General features: G+C 42.7%; 1 protein-coding gene across 2 annotated transcripts in view; it reads right to left on the bottom strand.

The window, feature by feature from the left end:
- Positions 1–12790, bottom strand: part of UBE2O (ubiquitin conjugating enzyme E2 O) — a 152358-nt gene that overhangs the window by 66714 nt on the left and 72854 nt on the right. For both annotated transcript variants that reach the window (XM_042448835.1, XM_042448834.1), the window contains exons 3-7: positions 9522–9632; positions 8098–8195; positions 4762–4825; positions 3465–3608; positions 1573–1682 (exon numbers count right to left, since the gene is read on the bottom strand). In XM_042448835.1, coding sequence (XP_042304769.1) covers positions 1573–1682; positions 3465–3608; positions 4762–4825; positions 8098–8195; positions 9522–9632 — 527 coding nt within the window. The remainder of the gene's footprint in view (positions 1–1572; positions 1683–3464; positions 3609–4761; positions 4826–8097; positions 8196–9521; positions 9633–12790) is intronic.

Genomic DNA, 12790 nt, shown 5'->3' with positions numbered 1-12790 from the left:
TTCAGACTGACTGCACGCACTTTCCTTTTTCAGTTTTTCTTAGAACCAATTTGGTATTCCAACAATTCCTCTACTAATTTATTAATAATTTCTTTTAGTTTTTTATACCCACCATGGATATTCTCCAGTTTGGCATGGTCAGTTTTGAGAGTAATATTCAGTAAAAGTTGAATATCCCTTATTCAAAATGCTTGGGACCAGAAGTGTTCTGTATTTCAGATTCCCCCCCCCCCCCCCCAGATTTTGGAATACCTGTATTTTTGTACAGTGCTACCTCGGGTTACGAAATTAATTCGTTCCGCCGTTCCGTTCGTAACCCGATAATTTCGCAACCCGAAAAGGCTTTCCGTTAGCGCTGGAAAGCCGCTAGCCGCGCTTTGCGTTTGAATTTCGCGCCGAAATAAATTTCGTAACCCGAAAAAAATATCGTAACCCAGAACAGTTTTTTCCAATCTAACTTTTTCGTATCCCGGAAATTTCGTAACGCGATCATTTCGTATCCCGGGGCACCACTGTATACATAATGAGACATAATGGAGTGATACTGAGGATCTGTGAAATTGCAAGAATCTAAGCATAGTGCTTAGCAAAAATCTATACCTCCCACCATTTCACAAATCCTTGTGTCTCTCTCTCACCTTGCAAATATCATATACTGTATATAAGTCTAGACATTTATACATAAGTCTAGACATTTTAGCCAAAAAATTGAATCCCCAAAACTGAATCAATTTTTCCACAGGCCAATGTATGTACTGTACTTTAACTCCTACATATAAAAAAGGAACAATACCCTGGTTAAAGGCAAGAGTGCAATCTGTCCTGAAACACTGCCCCCCTCCCTTATCCATTCAGCCTTTAGGGTGAATACAGTTATGACTGCTGAAATTTTGTAAGTTCTTTGGTATCGTTTTCCTTTGCTTTATCCTTTAGATTCTTTTTTACATGCCCCTAAAGTTTACCCTCGACTTATCCACAGGTCATACAAAAACCCACAATTTTGGCCTCAAAACCTGTCCTTGACTTATACATGAGGTTGACATGAGGTTGCGTATATATGGTAGGTATGTAGCTCGAAAAGCTATGGACTATGGAGTATTTTTGAATTCTGGATAAGGAATACTCAACCTGTAATTAAGTTGTAAAATGAGAGATACAGATGCCCCAGCCTGAGTAAAGTTACACACTGCCTGGTTATATTTTCTTCCCATTTTACTGGGCCAAAATGTATTTGCTCTATGATGAAGCAGGTACATTTACTGTCTCTGGTTTAGAGGTCTTTCTTTTGTCCTGAAATATATGAACTCTGCCCCACAAAACAAGTCCCAGAGCAAATGAAGAATGAGACATGTCTTAAAATAGACTTGCTGTCTCCCAGTTGGCAAAGGGCTGTTAGGTACCATCCTCCTGCTCATCAGTTCATCCGTCATCCCATAACACAACATTTGTACTGGTTACTATTATGATTTTGTAACATCAATCTATTTATGAAAGCAAACTGTTGCTCTTCTGGAAGCCACATACATGCGGAATGGTAGCAAAACATGATGTTGAATATGAAGTATGACTTACCGAGATAAATTCTCCTGGGTTATTAAAGATGGTGGTGGACTTATGCTATCTGTACCTCCAGGACAGAAGCTTTTAGTGATCCAAGTAACTTTCAGTTCTACCACCTGTACCTGGGGGGGGGGGGGGGGGGGAACGGCACTTTTACAATATTTCACTAGACAGTAAATACTCAAATAACTTGCTAAATTAAAACAGCATTAAGTTATGGAATACTATGAAATGGACAAACTGACCACAACCAGGAGAAAGAATACCCTGAATAGGTTTAATAAAGAATGGGACCCATGGAGGATATATATACAAAAAGTCAAAAAGGAGATTTTGTTTACGGTGTTCGATACATGAATACAACCAAGATAATCAGGAATAATATTATAAGGGTTCTGCTAGAAGATATATAGAAGGTTTAGTTATAGAGGGTTCTCTTAATATCATATTAGGGATTCTATGGAGGATATATATAGAATTCTATAAGAGTTAGTTAAGAGACTCAGTGTATTAATAGGAGGAAATTGGTTTAAGCCTTGGGAAGGGTGTGGAAGAATTTGTTTATAAAGAGTATATCAAAGATTAGATAGCAGGTGTTATAATGTACAAGGTAGTAAGGACAATAGGATTTTTTGTTTTACGTATTGACTGTTTTATTTTAATGTACATATGTATAAAGTATTGAAATAAAGAATTTATAAACAGCATTTTAAACTGAAACGTGTCTTTAGTGGGAAAATGGGGAGGAGTTACTCTCTCTCAGTTGTGTCTTCTTGAGTACATCATGCAGCACCCACCATGAAGGATGTGAAAACCAGAGAGCATTATAGTTTTTAGAGATTCTATCTTTCTTTCCAACTCAATGTCTCAGTGCCAATCCAGAGTGTTTGGATGTTGCATTCTGCACTCAGATGAGAGAAAGGATACTGCTGATATACCACCCAAAGTGTAACCTGTCAATCTAACCACCTGCAATCGGTAGCAATACAGTGTGTCCGTGTCATACGCTGGTGTGCTATGCATGGCTTTCAGCTATCAGCAACGAAGAGGAAATGGTACACATGCCAGTGGCACATGCACCACACCATGCCGCGTGCACAAGCCCCATTAGTTTCAATGGGGTTCAAGCACATGTGGAACTTGCCTTACGCAGCAGGATCCGGAACGGATCTCCGCATAAGGCAAGGGTGCACTATATTTGGTATTTGATTTAATACTTTGTAATGTTATTTGTAATGTTCATTCTGATTCCAGTCACTGTTTTGTTATTATTTTCTTGGGGAATTTTATATTTTTAATACATTGTAGATTTCCAGGAGAACTCTGTTTAATGGGTGGCCCAAAACTGCAATCAGTCAGCTAACTGGTAATATTGAATTACACTCCGGTATCTTTTGTGCTATTCAAAGATAGAATATGCCTTGGATTTCAATTTTTTCCAGGAAATACAACACCAGTTAAATGTTGAGTCTTTAAATACATAAAACCTGAATGTAATCAAGATGTTATTTTTTAAAAAATTCAGAAAGAACACATATGCTTCTTACCTAGCTGGCAAGAAGCATCATTTACTGGGGAGTTTTCACAATCTAAACCTAGACGCAACGCAAAATGGACGTAACATCCCTATCCTGTCCTGTCACTGCCGGACTTGTCTAAAGACTCAAATCTAAATGCTAAGCAGGATGAAGAAACTGAAACAGTATTGTTTCAGGCTCAAACCAAATCCCAAGCAACATTTCATATCATCAGTCAGAGTTCCACAATAATCAGTCATTTGTTGCCTTTTTTCCTCAGCAACACAGGTAATACATTTGGGTCAAAGAACCCAACACAGCTTGTTTGGGGGAAACCTCAGGTGAGACATTGATTATATAGTACTGTCACAGCTCACTGGGTCCTACCTCTTCTACTACCACTCTGAACTTGCTCTTTGTGCTGAGAACAGGCTTCACGCCTGAAAGCCACTGCACATTCGAGAAGACTTTTGAAGGCCCAATGAGAACTTGCCCAGGATAAAAGCCATATGAGTCATCAAAGAAGAGACCCTACAAAATGAAGGGATACAGGAAGTGCAAAACAGAGTCAGTATGGCTAGCTCATTTCATTCCCTTGAAATGGGATTAGTATATTTCATTCTTACTTCCATCATAAAGGACAATTTGTGGCAAACTGGATGCTCCAAAGTGCATTCTTCTGTATTAGTAAACTATAGTAGCAGATATGCAGATGTATGACTGGCACATTAAAATTCAGAGGTACCGGGAAATAATGCATAATTTCAATTGAATGTCTCAGTATCAAGGAGCAAGACACAGCATAGCAAAGAAAAGCATCTAAAACAACAATAAAGAATACTACTAGTTCATGCTCAAGGCTTCTATGTGTCCGTTTCCACAGTTATATAGTAAAGGTAGATAAAACTGTTACACATTGAATTTCAAACTATAAGCAAGGCAGGGATGGAACAGATTTGATTCACATCTGAACGAGTGGCATCCCACACCAGGGTGTGACCTGGTGTGGGGGAGGGCTTTGGAGGCGGGGCCACAAAAGGCACTCCCTCACCTCCCTGTCCAGTGCAGCTTTATACGTGTGTAAAGCCTTGCCGGGCAGAAAGGAAGAGGTGCCCTGGGCCTCTCTTTCCCTGCCTGGTGCAGCTTTACATTCATGTAAAGCTGCACTGGGCAGGGAGGAAGGGGTGCCCTTGGCCTCTCCCTCCCTGCCAAACACCATGGCTCATGGCAGGGAGTTGTGGGGAATGCTCAGCTGAGTGTCACCTCTCTTCTGGGGTGCCACCCGGTGCGGTCCGCACACACACACACACACACACACACACACACACACACACACACCCCAGTGATGCCATGATCTGAACAGTGCCCAAAAGCAATAGTTTTTAATATTTTTGGACACCCAATAACAATGAAGATGGGAAAGAAAGTTTTGCTGCTGCCACTGTAGCACAGTGAATCACTTTTCTAGGTCCCATGTAAATGAGAGGATGCCATGCACTTCATGGGGCAAGTGTTTCACTAAAGCACTACAATTTGAGTAATAGTAAAACCTGCTCCCTGTACAATGAATTCCCAAAACTCGATAATATTTCAGCTATACAGGAACCCCACAAATGGGATCTGCAAAACATACACTGTAGCTCTGCAAACTGAGGACTCTTCTAGGGAAGAAAAAAAAACTTACTGAGTCACTGACATGTGGGCAGACATCATAGAGTTTTGCTGCATCCTCTGTGGTCATGGAACACCTAAAAGCAAAAACATTCATAAAACAGACTTTGCCAAGATACAGGACAGCTTTCCTTATGTCACATATGTGATCACTCTCTTAATATTAGGGTTTAATAGCATAAACCTATTTGTGGAGAGATACTGGGAATAAAGACAAAACTACAGTCAGTATATCAGATCATTGTGAGCTCATTTAAAAAAGTAATTTATCTTATGATAGTTAGGACAGTTATAACAACACTGATTTCCGAAAAGGAAAGTAGAAGAGATTTAGTGAGGATCTATATTATCCTCCCTATATTATCCTCCCCAAGTCAGCGCGTTACTCCAAATAATGGTTGTTCTAGGCAGCTGGATCATATACTGACTTTGGTGGGTTACAGACCGCCATAAAGGATGTCCTTAGGACGTCCCATTTTGAAAAAGGGGTGTCTCTTCCAGACGCCCCTTACCCTATCACAGACAGAGTCTGTGACAAATGGTGGCGGCCGTTCCACACGGCCGCCGCCATTTTGATGTAGTGGACGCTCTGCGTCTGCACGTTGCACGCCGGAAGTGACACTGCAAGTGCACCCTTCGTCCGGGAGCCGCGCCGTTTAAAGGCTGCTGTTCCCGGATGCTGCAAGCGGAGGCGGAACCAGACCGCCGCTTCTTGGTGGTCTGTAACCTGCCTTAGGGTCTAAACACACAGGTCAAATGAAGCAGCTTTGGGCCATTTTGGAGATGTGCTTTTTAAATGACACATACGTCCTAAGCTCTTAGGATTCATGCTTCGTTTCAACAGAACACCCAAAGCTGCTTACTTTGGCCTGTCTGTTCAGGCTCATAGGCAATTACCTAGATCAGTGATGATGAACCTTTTTGGGTCTGTGTGCCCCAACTAAGAATTTTCCCGGCACTGGGTGTTACCCAGTGCCAGGACGTCCGCCCTCTAGGGATGGGATTTCTGGGGTGGAACTTCTCTCCCCATAAATTTTCTGGCCTCCAGCTATCTCTGAAGAGATAGCTGAAGGCCAGGAAAGCTCTGAGAGACAGCTGAAGGCTAGGAAAGATCCAGGAGGAGGAGCTACAGGTGCACACCTGTCACTTCTTCTACCCCTACCCTTTTCCTGGACCCCAGCTGTCTCCAACAGCCAGCTAAAGGCTGGGAAAGGTTTGGGAAGTGCCTGTTGCTCCTCCTCTCCACTGGGTAGTGGATGAAATGGTGCTGCGTGCCATTTCTGGCACACATGCCATAGGTTTGCCATCATGGATATACAGTTAAGAAACTGCCTTTCAGAGTTACTACTCTGGGTGGGGCTACCTGCCAAACTGCTCAGCTGTTGAACCTCTTAATGGAGTTTCTGCGCAAGTGCAAAAGCCTAATATGTAAGGCACAGAGACCATGAAGAAGAATCACTTTTTGTGGCTCCTTTTTGTGCTGTGGAAAGGCCAGATCAGGGCTATGGTGTGCGGTTGCTGCGGCCTCGAGTTGGCCCTGATCTGCATAGCCCCAAGGTCTCCTGACTCACAGCCCAGAGAAATTCTCTTCAGAAACTCACAGCCAAAGTCACTGAGTGCAAAAGGCCCTGTCCTGATCGATCTGAGGCCGGATGGAACTGAGAAGGTAGGTCTGGCTCTCCCTCTTAGGGTGGCAATTGATTGACAGATCAGAAATTCTGCCTGCGAAGCACGAGGGGGTAGCCTGACTCTGCACACTGGCAGGAAAACTGACCATTATCTGTTCAACATCATGAAGTGAGAATCCTATTGTTGAGGTTCAGGGTGTATATGCTCAAATATGGAGAATGTACTGAGAATGTGTTTGATTATTATTATTAGTAGTAGTAATAGTAATAGTATTATTATATAAAGTAATGGTAGTATTGTTATTATATTTATTTATATCCTGCCTTCTCCCTGGTACAGGGACTTAAGGTGGCTAACAAAATTTAAAACAGTCCAAGTTAAAACAGTAAAAAGCAATAAAAATATAAAGTTTAAAAAACAATTTCAAAAAGTTAAAAACATTACATGTTCAAATTTAAAATTTAAAAACGATTTATAAAACTCTTACAGTATCCATGTCAGTGTAAGAAAGCCTGGCATCATAAAAATGTTTTTATCTGCTGCCGAAATGAAAATAGGGATGGAACCAGCCTGACCTCTCTACGGAGGGAGTTCCAGAGCCTGGGAGCAGCCACCGGGAAGGCCCTCTCTCTTTTTCCCACCAAACATGCCTAAGAGGTTAGTGGGGCCAGGAAGAGGGCCTCTCTGGATGATCTCAGTGTTCTGGTGGGTTCATAAAGGGGGTATGGTCCTTCAAATAGCCTGGACCCAAGCCATATAGGGTTTTATAAATCAAAACCTGCACTTTAAATAGCATCCGGAAACGGACCGGCAGCCAATGGAACTGTTGCAACAAGGAAGTTGTATGCTCCCTGTAGCCAGGTCCAGTTAACAACCTGACTGCAACTCTTTGGCCAACTGAAGTTTCTGAGCACTTTTCAAAGGCAACACCACATAGAGTGCATTACAGTAATCTAAACAGGATGTAACCAAGGCATGTACCACTGTGGCCAGATCTGACGTCTCCAGGAATGGGTGCTGTTGGTGCACTGGTTTCAGCTGTGCAAAAGCACTCCTGGTTACCAGTGATGCCTGGGCATCCAGGATCAGTGTTGAATCAAGGAATACTCCCAAACTGCAAACCTGTGTTTTCAAGGGGAGTGTAATCCCATCTAACACAGGCTGAATCCATATTCCCGGAACTGTCTTTCAACTGACCAGGAGCACCTCTGTCTTGTCTGGATTAAGCTTCGATTTGTTTGCCATTATCTTTTTCATTACAGCTGCCATACACTGGTTTAGGACAGAAACAGCTTCATTGGAATTAGGTGGAAAGGAGTGATGCAGCTGGGTATCATCAGCAAGCACACTGGTGACGCCTTACTCCAAAATACTGGACAACCTCTCCCAGCGGTTTCATGTAGATGTTAAATAGCATAGGAGACAAAACAGAGCCCTGAGGTACTTCATAGACCAATGGTCAAGGAGTTGAACAGGAATTCCCCAGCATCACCTTCTGAGAACACCCCTCCAGGAAGAAACGGAGCCACAGTAAAACAGTATCGCCAAGTCCCATCCCGCAGAGGCAACTCAGAAGGATACCATGGTTGATGGTAGCGAAAGCCGCTGAGCAAGAATCAAACTTAAGAATTAAGCATGAATCAAGCTTAATCAAGCTCAGCAAGAATCTTGCTTAAGCAAGCATCAAAAGTAGTACTCTTTAACAAAGCAATATAAATACCTGGCACCATTGGAGAGCTTCAGAATGATTTGATTTTTTAGGTCGTACACTTTTCCTAGCCACCAGTCATAGGCTATGCAGTCACCATACATGAATGGCTGAGAGGGAAGAAGAAAGTTAAGATATTTGCTTGATTCATTTAATCACAGCTAGAGAACACATTTGTTCAGCTCAAAGCTCATGAAATAGTAACACAATTAATTTAGAGTTGTTTTTTCAGGGTTTTTTGGGCTATGTGGCCATGTTCTAGAAAATTTTCTTCCTGACATTTCGCCAGCATCTGTGGCTGGCATCTTCAGATGCTGGCGAAACGTCAGGAAGAAAATTTTCTAGAACATGGCCACATAGCCCAAAAAACCCACAAAAAAGCATGGATGCTGGCCATGAAAGCCTTCGACTTCACTTTTTTTTTTCAGACTTATAAACATAGGGGCAGATTGAGGTGAAGTATTTCCTAATCATTTTATTTTTCATCTTCACCTTTTTTCCTCACAAACCTTCTTCCTACCTCATCCAACTTACCAATTCCCTCTTCTCCCTACTATTTCTAATCATTTTAGAGAAGGTTTCACAACACACAAGAACCATTTAAGAAGGTGGTCTCTTCCCTGTCCAGGTCAACAAATACAGCGTAAAAAGAGAGCTAGCAACACCTACAATAATACATTTGAAAGTTTAAGGAAGTCAGTGTCTTTGCATAGTGTTGCCATGATCAAATGATCACTCTAGCTAATCAGGGTGGAGAAAAGTCCCATCCCCTTAAAGCCTAAGCCCTCTCGCTCAGGATAAAAACAGCTGACTATTCAGAAAAAAGTACCTTTTTGCCATTGCAAGTATTGCATTATTTATTTCAATATCCCCCTTTTCAGTATTTACTTCAATATTTACTTGCAGAGATTACTGACAATTCAAATGAATATCATCATCATCATCATCACCATCATCATGCAATTCAACTTTTTAGCAGGGACTAAAATCAGAGTAGAGAAGTGAGTCAGTTAAAAGCCTGGGAGAGTAAAAAATAAATAAAAATCTTCCTCTCTCTCTCAGTCCCTGTATATAAGGTAATCTCCTTTACTATGCCCTAGGTTTTCCTGGTCCTAAGGAAAGTACTGCACAAACAGGGTGCCAAAACTAATTAGGACCTTCTGGTCACCATCTACCTAAACTCAAAGCAGGGAAATGTAGAGAAGGATTTAAAAGATGACTAACTTGGTTGAAGGACTACCCACTAAACATCTCACAAGATGCAGGGCTCAAATACAGTAGTCATCCCAGAACAGAGATCTGGTCTTGTTAAATGAAATCATTCACCGTTTTGGGATGCACAATCCTCCAGTTTATTTATGGTTTCATTTTTATATTTATCATTCAATCTATTTTTAGTATCTCTGTTGTATGAAGATAAGTTAAAGAACTCTCACCCAGATATTCTGAAGATCTTTGCTGTTAACAGGATAAAGGATACAGTTGGTCCCCACCAGTTTTACTGCACATTCTATGTTCACATCAATAACAGTGCCACATTGACTGTCCTGGAAAGACAAACAAACTTTTTTTAAAACTGCAGCATAACACTTGATTATTTGAAAAGTCTCAACCTCCCCTGTTTATTTACTGAAGAAACAAAGAACCAAAGTAAACAGTTTGCTAATATGGTGAGTAGTAAACATGCAAAGTAATACTGATTTTGTACCTATAACCAGTGATGTCACTAGGGCTGGCAACATCTAGTGCAGTAATTCATAGTATCACCCCCTCATTGACCTCCCCCCATACCACATCATACTGAATCCTAAGTCATGTTTTTATATTAATGTTACTCATGAATTGTAATTCCCATATATAACTGAATGTAACGGCAATAGTTGTGACACAAAACAACTAGCAAAATTAAAATTATACCTTAAAATTACAGTATCATATGCACAGTCTGTATTCACAAGTACATAGTTTCATATGGTTAAAGTGAAAATTTGGTAAGATGTGATGCTTTTAAAGAAAATTTCAAAATATATTTTTTTAAAAACTGGGGCCTTTTCTTTGTCCTCTCACTGAGCTTTGCCCCACTCATGCCATCTCTTCAGCATTTTAAAGGGACACAGACACATATCACAGCTTGTCTGTGCCAAAAAAATGTTTGGAGAGCAGTGGTGTCACTCCCTCTTAGGTTGTCAACTAGATGCCCCTGCCTAGAAAGTAATGTTTACAATATAAACAAACCACAAAATGAAAAGAAGAGAGATATTTACTAGTCATGCCCTTCTATGCCTGATTCCTATCCACTTTTCTAGCAAACTGATGCACCCACCAGTTTTTTCTTGCTTGTGCATCCATCACTTTTGAACCCAACACCTCAGATAAACTACCCCTTTTAGGAGACATCCATCCAGTACATTACTTTGAAACCAAAAATAAGCATCTTGTTATATTTATACACAAATTAGACACATTATATGGAAAGAATTCTACAGTAATTCAACATTCTTTCAACCTCACTATATACAATATAGTGATAACTTGTGTGTCTGAATGTTGAGAAGGACAGGTTGCTTATCTGTAACTGTAATTCTTCGAGTGGTCATCTGCGAATCCACACAAATGGGTTATTCTGCGCCTGCGCAGCATTTCCGGATCTTACTAGAATCGCTAGGGAAGACTTTTTGGCGGCAGCTCCACCCACCCTCTATATAGGCAGGAGGTCTTCCCGCTCTTTCTCAGCTCCAAAAATGGTCTGCCGTCAAGAGCAGACAAGGAAGAGAGAAGGACACAAGAGAGGGGAGGATGGGTGGGATTTGTGTGGATTCGCAGATGACCACTCAAAGAACTACAGTTACAGATAAGCAACCTGTCCTTCTTTTTCGTGGTCTCTGCGAAGCACACAAATGGGTTAGACTGGCAAGCTTCTCCCATTGTGGAGGAGGGAGTGTCCTGGCAATAAACAATAATTAAACCAGAAACAGTGTGAGTGTCGTGATTTGACAAGTGCCAACTAACTTTAATGAAGTCCAGAGAGGAGAACAGCTCTACCAAAGGCTTCACGTCGGTGTCTGGTATCAAGTGTGCAGTGCTTGATAAAGGTCAGAGGTTGTGACCACACCACAGCCTTGTAAATGTCCTCCAAGGGAATTCTGGAGAGGAAGGCTGAATATGAAGCTACCACCCTGGTGGAATGGCCTCAAATTCGAGCAGACGGAGTCTTCCCAAAAATCTCGTAAGAGAGAAGGGTTGTGAAGTCACTCATTTGGAGAAACGTTGAGGTGTGACTGGAAGCCCCATGTTGGGGTTGGAGTAACAGACGAAAAGTCTGGTGGAATGACAAGAGGACGCAGTCCTGTCGAGGTTGGAGGAGCCCTGGAGGCACAGTGGTTAAATGCCTGTACTGCAGCCACTCACTCAAAACCATAAGGTTGTGAGTTCAAGACCAGCAAAAGAGCTCAAGCTCGACTCAAGCTTGCATCCTTCCGAGGTTGCTAAAATGAGTACTCAGATTGATGGGGCAAATTAGCTTACATTGTAAACCGCTTATGCACTGCTTAGGTGGTATGAAGCGGTATATAAATGAAGCTTGTTTTGTTTGTTTGAGGTAGAAAGCTAGCGCCTGTCTGACATCGAGGGAGTGAAGTCTGCGCTCCGTGTTGGTGGTCGGGTTCGGGGCTAGCGCTGGGAGAACAATGTCCTGATTGAGACGGAAGGTGAACACCACCTTCGGAAGGAAGGAAATGTCCAGATGGAAGACAACCTTGTCCTTAAAAAATTTCAAGTACAGAGAGTCCGTACGGAGGGTGGAAAGTTCACTGGCACGGCGTGCCGAGGTAATGGCTATCAAGAAGGCTGTCTTCCAAGTGAGAAGCCTGAGGTCACATGAAGATGTAGAGGTTCAAAGGGTGAGGTAGCGAGTGCTGCCAGAAGTGTCCTCAGGATCGAATCCTCCATGCTACCAATGGGAGAGATTGCATCTCGGGATGGTGAACTTGTCCGTCGTGGAGCGAGAGCATGTCGGGCCGGTGCTCCAGGCGGAGATGGTCTTGTGCTCGTTGTAGGAGCAGAGCGAACCAGGGCTGTCTGGGCCACCACGGAGTTATCAGGATTGCGTCCGTGTGGTCGGCCAGCATCTTCGAGAAGACCCGTGTGATCAGAGGAAACGGAGGAAAGGCATACAGGAGACCTTGAGTCCATTTGAGCTGGAAGGCGTCCCCTTCCGATCTCGGCTCTCTGTACCGTGAGCAGAATCTTACGGTGTGGGCGTTCAGCTTGGAAGCAAACAGGTCGAGGAGGGGGGGTTCCCCAGCGATTGAAGAGTTGGGACACCACCTCTGGATGTAGTCTCCACTCGTGGCAAGTGGAGGGTGACCTACTGAGTTGGTCTGCAAGGTCGTTCTGGTTGCCAGGCAGGTGGATGCATTGTAGCAGAATCTTTTGTGCTATGCACCATTCCCAAATGCGGGTGGTGACTGACAACAGAGTCCTCGACTTTGTACCTCCTTGTTTGTTGAGGTAATACATAACGGTGGTGTTGTCGGTGAGAAGAAGCACCACCTTGTCCGCGAGGACCGACTGAAAGGCTCTGAGTGCTTTCTCCACGGCAAGCATTTCCAAGACGTTGATGTGGAGCGTAGCTTCTGCCGTTGACCATTTGTCCTTTATTGTAAGGTGCAGTGTGTGAGCGCCCCATCCTTGCAGGGAGGCGTCC

The sequence above is a fragment of the Sceloporus undulatus genome, chromosome 2, assembly GCF_019175285.1.
Source record: "Sceloporus undulatus isolate JIND9_A2432 ecotype Alabama chromosome 2, SceUnd_v1.1, whole genome shotgun sequence".
Taxonomy (NCBI): domain Eukaryota; kingdom Metazoa; phylum Chordata; class Lepidosauria; order Squamata; family Phrynosomatidae; genus Sceloporus; species Sceloporus undulatus.
Note: the sequence above shows the minus strand (reverse complement) of the source record. Positions and strands in the feature narration are given on the sequence as shown.